The sequence below is a fragment of the Cornus florida genome, unplaced genomic scaffold, assembly GCF_030987335.1.
Source record: "Cornus florida cultivar Cherokee Brave unplaced genomic scaffold, ASM3098733v1 CherokeeBrave_3.0.0_Hap2_Chr04, whole genome shotgun sequence".
Lineage (NCBI taxonomy): Eukaryota > Viridiplantae > Streptophyta > Magnoliopsida > Cornales > Cornaceae > Cornus > Cornus florida.
In genome coordinates, this window is record NW_026775574.1 from 81,727,993 (window position 1) to 81,745,758 (window position 17,766).

The 17,766-nt window shown below is 35.5% G+C and overlaps 1 protein-coding gene across 2 annotated transcripts; it reads left to right on the forward strand.

Annotated features, from left to right (window-relative positions):
- Positions 1-8,232: 8,232 nt before the first annotated feature.
- On the forward strand, positions 8,233-17,696 carry LOC132303663 (protein BREVIS RADIX-like). 2 transcript variants are annotated; one of them, XM_059801013.1, is made up of 6 exons: positions 8,233-8,721; positions 10,169-10,328; positions 15,175-15,593; positions 15,816-15,948; positions 16,848-17,212; positions 17,325-17,696. In XM_059801013.1, the coding sequence occupies exons 2-6, from the start codon at positions 10,224-10,226 to the stop codon at positions 17,401-17,403; spliced, it is 1,101 nt and encodes a 366-aa protein (XP_059656996.1). In that variant the 5' UTR covers positions 8,233-8,721; positions 10,169-10,223; the 3' UTR covers positions 17,404-17,696. The 2 variants fall into 2 exon arrangements, with proteins under 2 accessions (XP_059656996.1, XP_059656997.1); XM_059801014.1 differs by lacking the exon at positions 8,233-8,721 and adding an exon at positions 8,860-9,043.
- Positions 17,697-17,766: the final 70 nt, after the last annotated feature.

A 17,766-nucleotide genomic window follows, 5' to 3' on the forward strand; every position in this document is an offset into this window, starting at 1 on the left:
TGAGTCACAGTTCCTAATGAGGACACTTAAATTGAAACGGAAGGAGTATAATTTAATTATTTTTCTCTTAAATTCATCACGTTCTCATTGATTTTCTCCCCACTTTTTCTCAATATATATATATACAGAAATAATCTTTTGCTCACCGGTGAGTAACAAATTCATCCAAATCATGCATGGTAATCGTTGGATGTGATTGTTATGTTATTTTGGTAACTACATTTTAAACATCCATTATTAGAGCATCTCCAACTGTTACGTATATTTTTTTTGTGTAAATTTGATGTATCATGATAGATTTATACAAAAATTTTGGTTTCTTTATTTTTAATTCAAACGGTTGTTTTATACCTTTGGTGTAAAAATATATCACCCAATAACAACCAACTATGTGTCATGTTAGGTCCTATATAACTTTTACAAACCTACTTAATATAGGGTTGATTTTTTAATAAAATGAGAAAGAGGGAGGAGAAAAGAAATATACTGATGTGACTATGTAAAAATGTTGCGTAAAATACACAACAATTTTATATATTAATGACGTGACAATGTATCTGAACAAATTGCTGGAGATAAAAAAAAAAAATTACACATCATATATAACAGTGTATATTTTACACAAAAGAATATTTTAACAGACTACTGAAAATACTCTTATCATATATGGTACGAATGAATTTCTTACTCACCGATAAACCAAATATCATTACTCGTCCAATGGTTACCATGTGTGTGTGTGTGTACCCCAAAGAAAAAATTGACCCACATGAAAGAAGGTAAAACCAGACACCATGATGTAGCAAGCTATCCTTTTATGTTTCCCACCAATCACAAATCTCAAATGCTTAAACTTTGATGTAAACACAATGGTACGGATGACATTTACAACTAAGTAATGTTTGAAACTGTCATATGTTCTTCTCTTCTCTTCTTTTTACATTGGCAAGCAACAATGTTTTTATTTTGAACACAAACATAAAAGAAACAAAGAAAGAAAGAATATGTAATCAAAGTGTAGTTAAACGTTGGAAATGGGGAAAGATTTGAGTACTGAGATTAGATCTACTTTATAAAATGATAGCTTACTATATACTGGCTTTATAATCACTTTTCAAAGTACATATTATTACTACTAATACTACTTCCGTAACGAACATTCCTAACATTAAAAACTAGTCTAATCTCGACAATAATGTATGCTTTTCATGCTAGCCTTTATAATATGAGTTTGAACTTTAAACTTCATTGTGTGTTTTTGTTTGTGTTAGTGTGTGTGTGAGAGAGAGAGCTTATAATTTAAATTGACTACCCAAAAGATTGGAACCCGAATTCTCTCTCATATTTTTTCCCCGTGCAGTTTTACCATATTTTCTTTGAAATTTCATCACCATAAACTTGACAATTTTGAAATTTAACTATTTGAACGGTGAATTTCATCATTTTAATAAATTTCAACACCATAATCATCACCATTTTTTAAGTTTTAAATTATAAATTTTATCATTTTTATAGGGGAGTAAAACAAAAAAGGTGAAATTTCTTCATAATATTTATAAAATTTAGCATTGGAAGTTGTTCGGCAATCGAATAAGTCCCGTATCTCAAGGCCGATGACGCTCTATCCACTAAAGAGCCATGGAGAGCCTCGTTCAGAGGGAATAACCTGGCTATGATATCACTTGTTGAGTTGGGGGTTACGTCACGTAAAGCGAGAGCAGGAGCGAAAGCGAATTCGAGCGGGAGAGCGGCATAATTAGGTCACAAATAGTGAGATTTTGAGCGAGAGTGCGTGAGAAGTGTAAGAGCGAAAGCACGTTCGGAGCGTGAGAGCGATATCTGTTGAAAAGAATTGTGTGACTTAGATTGAAATATCCAAATTAAAAAATTAACTCATTAGGTAGAATAACATTTGCCCCATATAAATCCCAAATCTCTATCAATCTTCACAAACCAATGGGCATTCATTGTGGCATGACATGGCATGCCATTGATATAATTCACTTGTTAGATTGGGGGTATCAAAACTAAAAGATTAACCCATTAATTAGGTGAAAACGAATTAATACGGGACTCGTTCGACTGCGCAACAAAAGTGATGAAATTTGAAACTGCGGGAACCACCTAGAAAAGTTGATGGAGAGGATTTTGATTCAAAGATTTTAGATGAAAAATGGTTAAATAACTCATTAGGGGGATTGTTTATCCAATGCATTTTTGTTAAGCTTGTATGATATATCAATAATTACAGCAACTACTTACCATTGTACTTACAAAAATTTTATCATGAAATTATTATTAGTATTATTATTATTTTAATAGGAATTGGAACACTTCACTCCTTTTAGACTGACAGATGAACAGTTTATGTTAATAGTTGGTACGAAATTTGGGATGACAACAAAATGGTCCGCTGTCCATATTTTCATTGTGGCATGGCATGCATTGATATAATGGTAACATTATTGGGACACAGTACTCACTTTACAATCAACATAGACATTAGATAAAGAGATGTGAATAATAGAAAAGTGACTGTTAAAGTAATTGTTTTTGAATTTGCTTCCTATCTGAACCAAGTGTGTGTGTGTGTGTGTGTGAGAGAGAGAGAGAGAGAGAGAATTGCTTTGGACCTTGACTATGCTTTTCTTCCTTAAGAAGATCTTATGAGTGCCTCTTTAGAGAAAGCTTGGCTCCTCTTACCCCTACATCCAGCACCACCCGATTCCTTTTAGAGAGGAAAAAAACACACACACACATATACGTATATATTATATACACACACATATATAAATACACGCTCAGATCCTCCGTTATGCCTAGTGTTGTAGAATTTTTTAAAGCAATAGTATCTATTTTCAACACATTATTTCGTGTTTCAATTTATCTTTTTATGTGTTCAAATGTAAAATAAATGGTTTAAAAATAAATGTGAAGTGGAAACTCTAAAACAAATGACTGCAAGGCATGGCCGGTGAAAATCTACAATACCCCGAGTAACAATACTTCCGAAATTCTCAATTGTTGAATATGTTGATGAAACTCACATGATAAATAATCTAATAACTAAGAGGCACTGGAGTAAGATACCTTCATGAAATTGTAGACTTTCTCTGTGGAGGTGAGTCCCACCTCATACTATGGTGGGACTCATCTCATACTATAGAGATGTTGGTTGATGTATCAAAACTCGTTAAAAAAATGTTACAGTAGAGGATCAGGACTTACGCAAATACAGATATACATATAGAGAGAGAAAGGGATGATATTGTTTGGTTGTCTCGTTATCCCAAGTATCAATTTCTTTGCTTAAAGAGAGAGGTTAGGTTAGCCCCAAGAGGGAATAAAGCCAAGGGACACAGCACAACATTAGTTTAAAGGTAAAGCAAAATTGCCCACAATGCGAAGGCAGCAAATCAGCAATGTAGAAACTGACAAACCGACAACAGCAGGTAACCACGTACCACCTCTCCTCTGTCGTAAAAGTACTCTGCCTAAGAAGTCTACACAATTGGACGATCAGTCACCGGTCACAGCCGGTGGTCAGTCAGTCAGTCCAGTGAGAGCAAAATGCTTGTCTACGTACCGTACTAAATTGTGTCTGACTCATTGCCATTGGCATTTGGCTTGGCTTGGTGGGTGGTCTCAGTATGACAAAGTACATGAAAACATCGAGAGAGGTGAGAGAGAGCTCTCTCTCTCTAGAAATATATATCTATATATGTGTTCTTTCTAAGAATCTTAACTATACTTGAAGGGATTGAAAATCTTCCTACATTCCAATTATGATTTAGTTTATGTACTTTGATTGCATCACCTCTAGATGATGTAAGGACATCGATTATGCAATATGATTGGACCCTACAATCTATATGGACACGGTTATTTATATTAACACCAACATTTTCTATTCCATTTTCTAGTCATTAAATTGAAACTGTTTTTTTGAAATTTGTAAATGTCAAGTGAATGATTTATACATATTTCAATTCAATAATTAAACGCCATCTCCGTCCCATAATAATTATTAATTTGAAAAACTTTGACACACTACCACCTTTTATTTTTGAATCATTTGATATTTTTTTTAGTCATATTCTTTTAGAATTGAAATTTAATATGGAACAGAGAAAGAGTATAAAAAACTCACTTTTCTTGTTACGAGAAAACTCTCTTAGTAGTATTATTCAAAAGAGATAAAGGATAAGTGATATTGTACCGTTCTGCCATGAGGCTTGAACTCGCACTAATGACATTGTAACGACCCTTACCCTGACCAGACACAATATTGTCCGTTTTTGGCTAACCCAGACCAGAGACTTCCCAGGGGGTCACCCATCCTGGTACTACTCCAAGTTAAGCACACTCAACTACAGAGTTCTGATGGGTTCACAGCCATCACGGCTTTAAAACGCGTTGTGTCATAGAAGAGTGTTGAATCTACATATAGCACTTGCCCCATCCACACCCAGACGATACATCCGCCTACAAGGTCGCCACAATCACCCCCCCTTTGGGGCCCAACGTCCTCGTTAGCCACACTTCCGGCTGGGTCAGGCTTTGATACCATTTGTAACGACCCTCACCCTGGCCAGACACAATATTGTCCGCTTTTGGCTCACCCAGACCAGAAACTTCCCAGGAGGTCACCCATCCTGGTACTACTCCAAGTTAAGCACGCTTAATTACAGAGTTCTGATGGGTTCACGGCCATCACGGCTTTAAAACGCGTTGTATCATAGAAGGGTGTTGAATCTACATATAGCACTTGCCCCATCCACACCCAGACGATGTGGGATTGTGCACCTGTAGCTCGCCCAGTGTGGTAGCCTACTGGTGCCCCCTGCACACGCTCACACACACCCGCCCACAAGGTCGCCACAGACATTAATGACCAAGTTTACTCGTTTGTCAAGTCCTAGAAATATTAATTCCCTCCAACTAGCTCTGATACCAATTGTTGGGAATTAACTCCCCCTTCATTCAAGCACAGCAGAAACATATCATCAAATAAGCATATATGAAGATACAATCATAAATCAATCAAGCGCAATACAATATTTAACGTGGTTCAATCCTACAGAGAGAAACAAGACGTAAATATTACAACAATAGAGAATCCACTTATTACCATTCACTCAATCACTCCACTATTGTTGTTCCACCACTCAATCTCAACCACCAATTTCAATTAAGGTTACATACTCTTCACTTTTGAGTTTTGATATCAGAAGCAGAACTGTATGTGCAAGCCTACTCCGGATCAATAAGAACATCACTTAGACATGTATGAGAGTAAGGGCACACATTGCACATATATATTTTAATTAAGTTGGATTAAGTGCTTTGAGTTTTTAAGTTTCAAACATGTTTTATTTTGCACTCTACCAAAGTCCAACTAGTTCTATTTAGAATTCACCGGTTGAACTTCATGCAGACAAAAAAGACGCACTCACTCAAAGTCTAACCAGTTGAAATTGTTCTAATAAAAAAGGAAATTTGTATTATAGTCAAATTCAAGTTACTTTTTTATCAGGTTTTAGAGAGAAGTTTTTGCACGAAATTGCTAAGTTTTTCAAGCCTTTTTAGGTCTCTCGAAACACCTCTATATACTCTTTTTTATCTCAAAAAATCATTACGGCTTTTGTGATCGTTGTTCGTTCCAATCGAAGATCCATTGATATCGATCATCAAAGTAGAATTGTTATTTCAACTTCAACAATTCAAGTTTGAAGAAAATCACACTTTGAAGGTGTCAAAGCATTCGCAGAGTGTTCATGATCTACAAGTAATCATTCTACAAGGATAAATGGAATAAGCCTAAAGTCAAGAGCATTTGGACGGAGTGAGTCACAAAGCCGAAGATATTCAGTACTTGGTTCTTAGTAGATTAGATAGGGTGTGAGCCTAAATCGAAATCTATTGTATTTTGCTTCAACTATAATGGATCTTTTTGCTCGAGACCGCATGACAGTCTCAAACATTTTTCCCCGTAATTGGATGATTCTCTCCGATTAGGGTTTCCTCACTAAGATTCCGGTGTTGAGCTCTAACTCTTGCTTACTTGCATTTTATTTTTCCTTTGTGGGATGTTAATTTAGTTTAATTTTGATAAAATCAAAAGTAAAAGGGCAAATTGAACCTATTCACCTCCTCTAGATATTAATTCCATACTCTTGTTCCACAATTATTTCATCTTGCGCAACTCAAATGATTTTGTGGATGGGGAGCACTTTGACTCCCCATTCGGAGTGCTCCCCATTCAGTTGGTTGGTTCAACTAGTTATGCGGACGGGGAACACTTTGAATCCCCATTTGACTAGCCGATTCAATCGGCTAGTCTATCATCACTCTATCTTTAATTGCAATATGTACATATCATGATTATTGTCGGTTCGAAATCCTTTTTCAAAGGTTCGATATTGTAACACACTTCCATGAACCGGCCGGCTCAGCCACTTCACATCGATATTCTATTACACCGCGGCCGCGATACCGCGATCGATATCTGCAAATCATGATATATATATAGATATATATTAGAGTATAAGTATATATATTACTTACATGGATAAGTCACAAGGGGTAAAAGTGACCTAGAGCGCAGTGAGCAACCAACCCTCCCTTATTTGAATAAAACCATGAAATCTGCAACTTAGAGTAGAGTCTACTGGCCAGTAAAAAGTTTTCTCATCACAAAGCCCAATTCATTTCATAAAGATAGATCATACGGACTGAACGAGTTGATTACTCACATTCTTAAAAAGCAATCGTAGACGAAACAAAAAGAGACCTGATTTGATGGTTCTTGATCTGTCAATATCTTCCTTCTAAAACGAATCACGATCATTGATCCCCCACCCCCCACTCCAACAGATCAGATCGATCTGCATGGAGACACGTGGCCTACTTACGAGACACGGTAGAGCTCTACGAATCACCTAGACATGTGGGTCACTACTTCTCCATTTGGTCTTTACTCTTGACCAATTGTCTGCTAACAGTTACCACCGTGTATTATTTATAGATCCATACATGGACAAACTTTTTTTTTGAAATGCTAAAATAATAAAGTAGTATATACATATATATATATATATATATATATATATATATATATATTATTAGGTTTTGTTTTTTATTTTCTAATAAGTAAATTGAACAAATATATGCCACTATGCACGAGAAAAAAAAAAAGCACATATTTTACTCTAAACTTGAATTATCGATCTTTCATTTTGAAAGGAAAGCCAGATACAAATTAAATTGAACACTTTGTGGTAAATTTTTTTTTTTTGTACCTTTTTATTTCAGACTCAAAATTCGTACCCATAAATGGATTTAAAAAGAGATTTTGGGAAATTTGAAAATATTTTTCAAGAATTCGAAAAAAAAAAAAAAAAAAAAACTCTTGTTTTTTGAAATTGGAATATTTTAAACTCTGGTATTGATGATAGTTTTCCCTTTTAAAAAAAAAAAAAAACAAAAAACAAAAACAGTACCAACAAATTTTTAAATATTGTCCTTTTTTCCTTTGAAAGCAAAGTTTTATTTTCAAGATATAAAATGTTTTATTTAATTTTTTAACAAGAATATTATTATTTTAAAGAATTGAAAATTTAATGACAATCTTTTATTGTAGTGATGTACAGAGAAAAATATTTTATGTGACACCTCCTCTTTTGTCAAAGTGAAATGCAAACACACTTATTATTAGACATACCCGTTAGTAAGTTAAGAAATTAATTTAATTAATTATTAAATTTGAATCTTTAAGAATTATCATATTTCAATTCATATTTTAAATTTCAAATTTGTTTTGAAACAAAATTAAATTCACTAACAAACCTACCTATTATGATCTTTGAAGATTTAAACTCCCAACTTCTATGGTAAGAAATTAAGAATAGATACCACTTTAATTAAAAGTCTTGATAATTTAGAGAACGAATTTATTTATGTTGTTTAGTGTGTGTGTGTGTGTGTATTATATATGCACAATTTATTATGTTTAATGAGTGAGAGAAAAGTAAAAAAGAAAAATTGAATTGGTAGATTTTATTTTTAAAATTTTAAACTGCACAATTTAATTACATTTCATACCATTTTTTAAACACAATATACGCACAAGTATTCCTTTATTTAACGGCTAAAGATGACGGCGTCACGCCCCCTATAAATATAAAAGCCCTCTCAGATGTTCTCTTCTCTTGTCTGTATTGCTCTTCAGCTCCAATATATATATATATCTTTATATATATATATATATATATAGGCAACCCTCTCTCTCTCTCTCACACACATAAACACACATATATAGAGTAACGTAAACCTGGAAATAGGTGTACGATAGCTTTCCGTTTTTAGGCCTTTACAAATTAAATTCGAACAAGCTGCCGGATCTCGCCGGCGTTTTTCACCGGCGGTGATTCATTTCTCCAAAATTTAGAGAAACTGCGACATCAATGTATCTGAGTTGATTCGGAGAAAAGCTAAATCGGAGGGATTTTCACTTTTCATCATCTTTTCATTGCCGGTTAAGAGAATGCTTTCCTGATTGGAAAATCTAGGGTTTTTTTCTGCTCTGTTTCAAGCTAAAAACGATCGAAAGAGTACAAAACTTCTCTGTTTCAATCGCATTGAAGATGTTTATCAATTTTGAACAAGTTTCAGCTATTTTCAGAGTCGTTGCATGAGAAAACAGAGGACTTCATTCTCGAGGTAATCATATATATATATATATATATTCAAACTATCTATATATATATACACATAGGTTTTCAGTGTATTCATTTCTGCCAATATTCCTCTATTTTTGCTTCGGAGTTCATCAAAAAAAAAAAAAAATTCATATAGAAATTCAAAGCGAAATAGAGAAATTAATTACACATTATTAGCGTTAATTTGGTAATTTTCATTTCAGTTCGATTTGGATTCTTGAGTTTTATACAAGTTATCTGAAGCTTGTTTGGAGTGCGTGCTTAGAGAGAGAAAGTAGTGAGGAGAGAGAGAGAGAGAGTAAAGGAGGCTCGTGTTTGCTTAGGTGAGTCGTTTTCGAATAATTGTGTATGCTCTGCCATTTTTGCTTCTTTCGTCTCTCTCTGCCGATTCAACCATTCGCAGATTCCTAAAGCGATCGGTCATTGATTCGGATTCGATTGCCCCAACAGCCTGAGAAAGAGATTCTTCTTCTACTCTGTTTCTCTCTCTACTTTCTCTCTCTATATATGCGATTATATTATATATATATATATATATATTAGTATGACTTACTTTTGGATTTTCTTGAAAAATGAAAATGGATGTGAAACGAACAAAAGAGAAAGGGTCCAATTATTTTAATGAATTCATCGTCAGAAACTTCGGTGTGCACAAATCACATTCTTTATTCCCCTTTATTTCACCCTCTTTACATTGCATTAAAGCACGCACACACCACGCAACAGTGTGTGTTTTGCGACCACTTTCAAATTTCCCTTTCAATTATTGACTCAATTATTTAATCCATTTCACTTCCTCTGATCCCGAGCTCTCCCTTTTCTCTTTTTCTTTTCTCTCCACATCTGTTTGGTTCCTGCGATTTTTTTTTGTTTTTTATTTACTTCCCTCCGGATTTTCTAGCCTTTCTGTTTTCCGGGATACCAAACAGGATTGATATCTTCTAGGAAATGATATTGTCCCGTATCACATGTGATTTGAAAGAATGTTCTAATTCCCTTGCATTTCACCAAAATTACCCTTTTGGAAACCCTCCTTTCAGGGGTATCATAGTAATTCGACAATAAGATTTCCAAAATAAAGAGAATTTTTTGAAAAGACTAAATTTGTATTGTCCATGCATAAAAGGGGAATTTTGTAAGATCATGCATAACACACCTAATTTTGCTTTTTTAAGTTGGGACCAGTAATGTTATTTCATTTCATGTATTTAAGAAAAATAAAAATAATAATATTTTTTATTTATAATTAAAATGCATTTGTTAGCACGTAATCTTACCGTTTTTTTTTTTTTTTTTAAATCGAGAAATTAATGAATCAGTCGTTATCTCATTTGCATATAGAGAGAGATAGAACTTTTTCGTGTGTGTGTGTGTGTATATATATATATATTCTTGTATGAAAGTAAAAAAGAAAATACAATACTTATTATTACTATTTTCTTTTTCAGGTGAAAGTAGGAAAAAGAAAAAGGAAAAAAGAGGAGTAATAGAGAGATAGGAAAAATGTTGACGTGTATTACGTGTTCGAAGCAACGGGACGACAGAGAAGAGGAAGGGGCGCGTGGGACACCAAATACAAAAGAATCCGTCAAAGGCCTTACGGCGCAGGTACTAATCCTACACCTTACCTATATGTGTGTGTGTGTATATATATATATATAATCCGCGACATTTTAATTTTTATTATTTTTTTAATTTTTTATATCCAAATTATAAAAACTCAATCAAATAAAGGTTCTTCTAAGATTTAACATAATATATAAGGGTAAAACATTATTTTCACATTATAAATTAGATGGTGTCAGCTTTAATATGTGTAAATAAACTCTCAATATTATCCTAGCATTGTGCAAAGCAAAGTCGCTTACTTTGTTGACCACGAGTCAATGAGTCTATGACACGGTTCTACAAAATTGATATAGCCATACGTTGTTATGAATGATGTGTAACCGTTAAAGATATTACTGATACCAGCCACACATTGTTAGTTTTTTGCTTTTTCAAATTAAACACTTTTTAGAGTCATTTATTTGTAGTGGTTTCATGTTTACCACAATTTTAAAATATATTACGCATTAAACTGTATATATAGTATTTCACCTCTTCGAGACGACATGAGATTATGACATCTCATAATTTGTAAGTGTCTAATGTTTCGCACCCGCTTATATCATAGAATTGTACTTTTTTGACATGACATCACTATTATTCTCTCACATTTAGGTAAAGTGCATGAATTGTAAAGTCGACAGAGAAATTGAAATGTTTGTTTTTAGAAAAAAGTTATTAATGATTCTTCTTAAAACGTAGAAATAAAAACTTCATGATCCATGAACTACATTAATAAGCCCTGACAAATTAATTTCTCTAGCAAACACCTCATTTTCACTTTCACGTATCAGACAAATTTCAGCACTTACATGTATCACGTGTGTGGGCTGGAGTACGAATTTCAACACTAGCACATGTGTGGGTTGGAATTTGTTTGATGCAACACAACACGAAGAGAATCCCAACTCGGTATAGTGACTACCATTTTAAAGAATTATTCCATTAGGCTAGGGGTGGCAATTTAAGCCCAAACTAGCCCACTAAAATTAAATTATTTGGGCACTCAAATTTAAGTGGGTAAATAATAATGGATAAAAAGTGGGTACTCATACAATTCAATGGTTAATGAGGGGTTAAAATGGGCTTAACACACTCAAACAAAACCATCTTTTTTTCCTCTTCCATCTCTCTCTCTTCCATCTCCTTCTTTTCTGCCTCTCTCCTCTTGTTTTTTTCCTATGATAATTCTCTCTTTTCACTCTTCCTTCAAATTTTGTTTTATTGTATAAAATAAATGATCAACAATTAATTACAACTCTGGCTCAAAACTCATTTTTTAAAATATATGTAATTAATATTAATGAGTAAGTTGTATAATGACTTTTCCCAAAATAAATTTAAAAAAAAAACAAAAATTTGTAACGGTTGAAATCAAAAAATTAATTAATATTGTTGATTAAGTTTTATAGTGACTTCTCCCAAAGGATAAAAAGGAAAAGAAAAAAAAAAAATTATAATGCTTGAAATTAAAAAATTAATGTATGAACAAATTATTAAATTTTTTTTTTAGTCATAGATGGTAGGAAAGTAAAAAATTTGCAAAATAAAAAATAAAAGGGTAAAGTATACTCGCACCCCTTGAGGTTTGGCAAAAAGACAGACAAATGAAAGTTACTCATTTTTTTGTCAATGACACCCCCTCCTCTAAAATTCTATCCAAACAAGACCTAAGTCATATGAAAAAACAAAATTACCCCTTTATATTAAATTTAAATATATTACAAAATAACAGACCATACAAAATGACATAAGAGCCTTTTATTTATTTTTTTCTCTACTCTCTCTTCCAATCACACAATCTACGCCTCTCTCTCTATCTGCTATCATATGTATATACACACACAGGCATATGTCCCTTGTCATCGATTCAATCCTATTTGCCGGACAGCGTCGTGTATCTATCTGTGGCTGATGAGTTGGAGGAGAAAGCCATCTAATATATCTTCAACCCGGTAAGTTACACGAAAAAAAAAGATCTGGGTTTAAGGGAGAGGCCGTGGATTGGTGGTGGGTTTAAGAGGCGATGATTGTGTGGGTGGTGGCGGCAATTGATGATTGGGATTGTGTGGGTGGTGGCGACGGCGGCAATTTGTGATGGGCTGGAATTAGGCGGGTTTTGGCGGCGGCGACGATTATGTAGTGTATGTGTATTGAAATCCCCTAAAATTTACATTGAATTCACCAAAATCCACCATGAACAACAACACATGAGACCACGACCCGCTATAAAAATTCAATCAATCATGAACAAAACCCTAGGTTTCACCATCAAGATTGCTTAGGATGCTGCCCCCAGCATTCGTACTAGTCAATGGCTCACAAATCACCCTTTTCTTGTTTTCTCCACTACACTAATACTATATATCTAACTTCCATCTATATTACATTACTCATTTGACAATCATAATGTACCTAGACTTGCACACTAAAATTTACCACCACCCCCCACCACCAATTCAATGGGTTCCCTCCCATCCCCTTCGTCACACTCCACGCCGCCTGCATTGCCGGAAAACTCCACTTCACGCCCTCAAATCTATGTCTCAGTTTGCTTCAGAGAGCCAGCACCTAATGTAAACATACCTACTTGGATAGACTCTTTCAATCCACGTAACAATACTTGGAGTCATGTCACCTCCATTCCTGGCCTAGAGGAGAATCTTGTTTTGAAGGATTTTGCCATGATATCAATGGGAGACAACATCTGCATCATCGGCGGCCGCCTTTGCAAGAAAGAAATATATATACAAAGAGAAAAGAATGGGTTTGGGTTTAATCCAAGGGCATTTAAGGTAATTAAAATATTAATTTTATATTAAAGGGTAATAAAGTCAATTCACCATTGTCGAGGTCTCTTTGTCCATTTTTCAAACTTGAAGGGGTGTCTTTGTCCAAAAAATGAATAACTTTCATTTGTGTGTCCTAATGTCAAACTTTAAGGGTTGTGACTGTACTTTATCCAAAATAAAAAAAAATGTTGAAATGGGTTAGCCAGTTTTGACCCACCCATTTGAGTCTTTACCTATTTATAATCCACTATTGATGATGAGTTGAGAATGAGTTATTTACCAATTCATACCTAACTCATTCCAAACCCTCCCAAATCCACCCAAATACCACTCCTCCACTAGGCTAACGGCTGGAGGATTTGAAAAGCATTATTGCATTCAGATTTCTCCAAATCCACCCAATTACCACTCCTCCACTAGGCTAACGGCTGGAGGATTTGAAAAGCATTATTGCATTCAGATTTCTAAAGATTAGCTCAGTACCCCCGCTATTTATTGTCAGCCCTTTCCCATAGAAGTTCCATTTATGACTTAAGATGAAACCAATTTTTTTTAAATGTTCCACGAGATGATCCATTCAAGAAAGGATCATACAGGCAAGTATTCATGTCTAGCTTCATCTTTACACAGTCTTGTTTTTATTTATTTATTTATTATTATTATTTATTTATTTAATTGTATCCAAAGAAAGGGATCGACTCCAAACTTCCTCTGTTTCATGTTTCATCCAAACATGTCATATGTGGGTAACACGAATATCATGTGATTCAAAAGTACGCTTTGTTTAGAGTTGTCCACGAGTGAACTCAGCAAGTTCTGTTCGTTTATTATTCAGCTAATCCCGGAAATAAGGGACCAAACCTTGATTTCATTCCATTCCGATTATCTTAAACTCTCCACCATCCCCTTCAATTATATACCTCAAAACCTTGCAAGTACGCGACAGAATCCCAGTTCCTCTCCCAAAAAAAAAAACCATATTTTGTTCGGTGGAAAAAAAGTATTGGTCAATTCTCCATAGAATAAGCAAATTCCATGACACAGTACAGAGAATATATTCCACACTATGGCCTAGTGGTGAAGGGGAATGGAGAAAAAGGATGAGGAATATCGAGAAAAGACACATCTATGTCCTTAGTGTGACCCACCATTGAATTCTTGTCGACCCACTGTGTTCTTCAAAACTATTCAAAAATGGCCAAACAATGCTGGCATGTCATCAGCTAGCTAGTGAAGTAAATTTTGTGACAGCCAAACCAGGCTCCCTTTGCAGCTACAGAAGTAAATGGTGGTTTCAGACCGAGACCACCTGCTAGATTATAAGCCTTTACTGTGGTCGTCCTTGCATGGTGTACCGTGACATTTAATTTCGAGAACATAATGCAGCAAAGAGGGTAATGGCAATGTCTTTATGAGTGGTTAATGTCCTCAGAAGTAATGCCTTCATCCATAGAAGATATTGTGTACATCAGACATCTGACGTCACTGGTATATCCACCCAATGAAAATGTACCATATCAGTTTGTTGTCAACATTTCCGCCAGTAGTTGAGTTTCACTTAATAAAGATGGATTCATGTTTCTTTCCAAGTAAATGAACCAATACTTGGAACAACATTTTAAGCTTTTGTGCAAATGAAATAGGTGGCTTGAAAAAAAAAATTGATTGTTCTTAAGGCCTTTTTGGTCTTTTTGTTAATTGTTTCTTTAGCTCGTTATTAATCTTGATATGTTTCCACGTTAGACTGACAAGGGTTATTAAGGTGTAAACTTTGCCACAATCTTAACCTTTTTTATTACATTAGTCTCTAATAATTTTCATATTTTGGATGAACTATGCCAAATTCTTTCCTCGAAGTGACTCAAAACGCTTTTCAAAAATTCGAACAATGATTTAAAGAACTAATTTGTCACATTATAAGCCTTTGCTTTCGTAGCAACTTCTGTGATGTTCAAATTGTGGTTACACCTTTGAATTAGTTGTAAAAATCAAATAAAATCTGCGACTTGTAATTCTTGAGGTCTAACATGGCCTTTAATTTCTACAACGTGCAGATCAAGGATATGGCATTGAAATTCTCGGGTGCATACAAGCAATGCAAACCTTGCCCAGGAGGCTCCAGCAGCAGCAGCGGCTACAAGAAAGGACAGCGACCTTACCCGGATTTCGATACCGTTTCAGAAGGGGTTCCTTACCCCTACATGCAACCAGGAAGCGCAAGTTCAACGCCCGCGTGGGATTTTACTACTAGTGGCGGACACCCTAATTTCGGATCTGCTTCAAGGTACACCGGAGGATTTGGTGGTGATCGGACCCCTGGAGGAAGAGAATCCATCTCAGCCCAGTCATGTGACGTAGTGCTAGAGGATGAGAATGAACCTAAGGAGTGGATGGCACAGGTTGAGCCTGGTGTTCAGATTACTTTTGTGTCTCTTCCTCATGGCGGGAATGATCTAAAACGAATTCGCTTCAGGTACATTCTTGTTCTCTACCATGTCTTGTTAACCGATTTCCCATTCAAACATTAATACCTAAATGGATCCAAACTGAGAAAATGGCTCTAAAACTTACAAACCACTTCTTGGACTATTTGATGCATGGGGTCCAAATGTGGACCAATACGACACCAAGTTGAATAATTCAGCTTTTAACTTCCATGATCACTGACTTTACTTTGGAAATTTAATATTTGAAGCCGAGAGATGTTTAATAAATGGCAAGCTCAACGATGGTGGGGTGAGAATTTTGATCGAATCATGGAGCTCTACAATGTTCAGAGATTTAATCGGCAAGCTCTTAACACGCCCCCCAGGGCTGATCAGGATGAGGTAAACCACATTATTCTAATCATGTTCATTCCATCGTCTCTTGATTAACTTAACTATCACTGGATCATTCCTACTCTTGACCATGGATATGCGTCTCACAGCATAAGCTTTTTTTCCATTTGAAACCTCTAAACTATTAAACTTAACTGGACAAAAGAGGAATGTTCACGCCCTTCGGAGTGATAAAAATGTGTAGTTCAGGTGGCACCGCTCTATAGCAGATTTTTATTTATTTTAGTATTTGATGATGCAAAATTCAGCACGATCCAAAGTCGGGAGCCTTTCTTGCAAGAAAAGAGAAGTGACAGACTAGAGTGGCACCCGGCTGGCTGGCACCACACCGGTCGTCACTTATCTTTTCTTGCAAGGAAGGCCCCCGGCTCTAGACGGTGCTGAATTTTGCATCATCACTTTTCTTGGGGACAAATGGATGGATAACTCTGGCAGGAAAAATGATTCTGACAACTGTTATTGTAGAAGCATCGACTTTTCAGCTATGCATGGCTACTGATAAGCTCATTTTCTATGAATTACCCACTCATATGGGCATTTAGTTAACTTAGTCTATTCAATTTTATATTTATTTTCTACAAAATCAGTCCAATAACCACCACAAGAAAGAAAGGCATAAATTCTTCAAAATAATAGAACCTGGAACAGTGGGAATATATATATATATATATGCAATATACTGTACAAAATTAAGGACAGTACTGGAGACTGACAGTGAGAGATGAGAGAGACAACATAACATAACTTCTTTAATACCATCTTCCAACCTCAACATTCCTCAACAGTAACATCCTCGGCTATTCACATCCACATACATCTACAAATAAACTGATACAGAATGATACAGGATCGTCACAGCTTACTGATATTTCACAATTTTTGAGCAGGTGAGAGATTCTTCCTACACGAGGCTTGGATCGGCCAGGGAAAGCCCTATGGCTTCATCACTACAGAAAGAATGGACGCCGAGAAACTATTATAAACCTTCCGGCAGTAAAGGGTATTTTCCATCCGACCCTTCGGATCAAGTTGGCAGCCAGCACTACTACGGTGGTTCAAGTGCTTATGGCGCTGGTGGTCAATCCATGGATGCAGCACGAATGACCACCGACTCCAGAGACGAGGCTTCTGTTTCCATCAGCAATGCCAGTGACCTGGAGTCGGAGTGGGTTGAACAAGATGAGCCCGGGGTGTATATTACCATCAGACAATTAGCCGATGGCACTAGGGAGCTCCGGCGTGTCAGATTCAGGTATTCAAGTTTAACCAATCTCAAATCTCTCTCTCTCACACACTTTATATAGAGATTTCCTGTGTATGAATGTTTATATTCTTCATTTTTAAATTTATTTTTTCCCGCGCAGCCGCGAAAAGTTTGGAGAGGTGAACGCAAAGCACTGGTGGGAAGAGAACAGGGACAGAATTCAAGCACAATACCTCTAAAATTATAGAAAGTGAATGGGAATTTCAGAAGCAGCAGAGAGCTGGACATTCCACCAAAATTTTCTAATTCAAAATTTCATGTTTATTAGCAAAGTGATGGAGAGAGTACATCTATATCTATCCATCCATCCACACAGCATAATGAATGCGATCAACCACCAGTTTGTTGGCCATCCACCACTCAGATGGCATATAATCTTTTTGACAGTACCTAACAATATGTGGTAATGATTCAATCTTCTTCTTTCACCAAGATTCTGTTCCAGAGGAGGAGCATCAATTTCATTTTCAAATGCCAATTTTTTTTTTTTTCTTTTTTTTTGGTCTTAATGAGTTGATCCATATACCCAACATTTTGAAGAT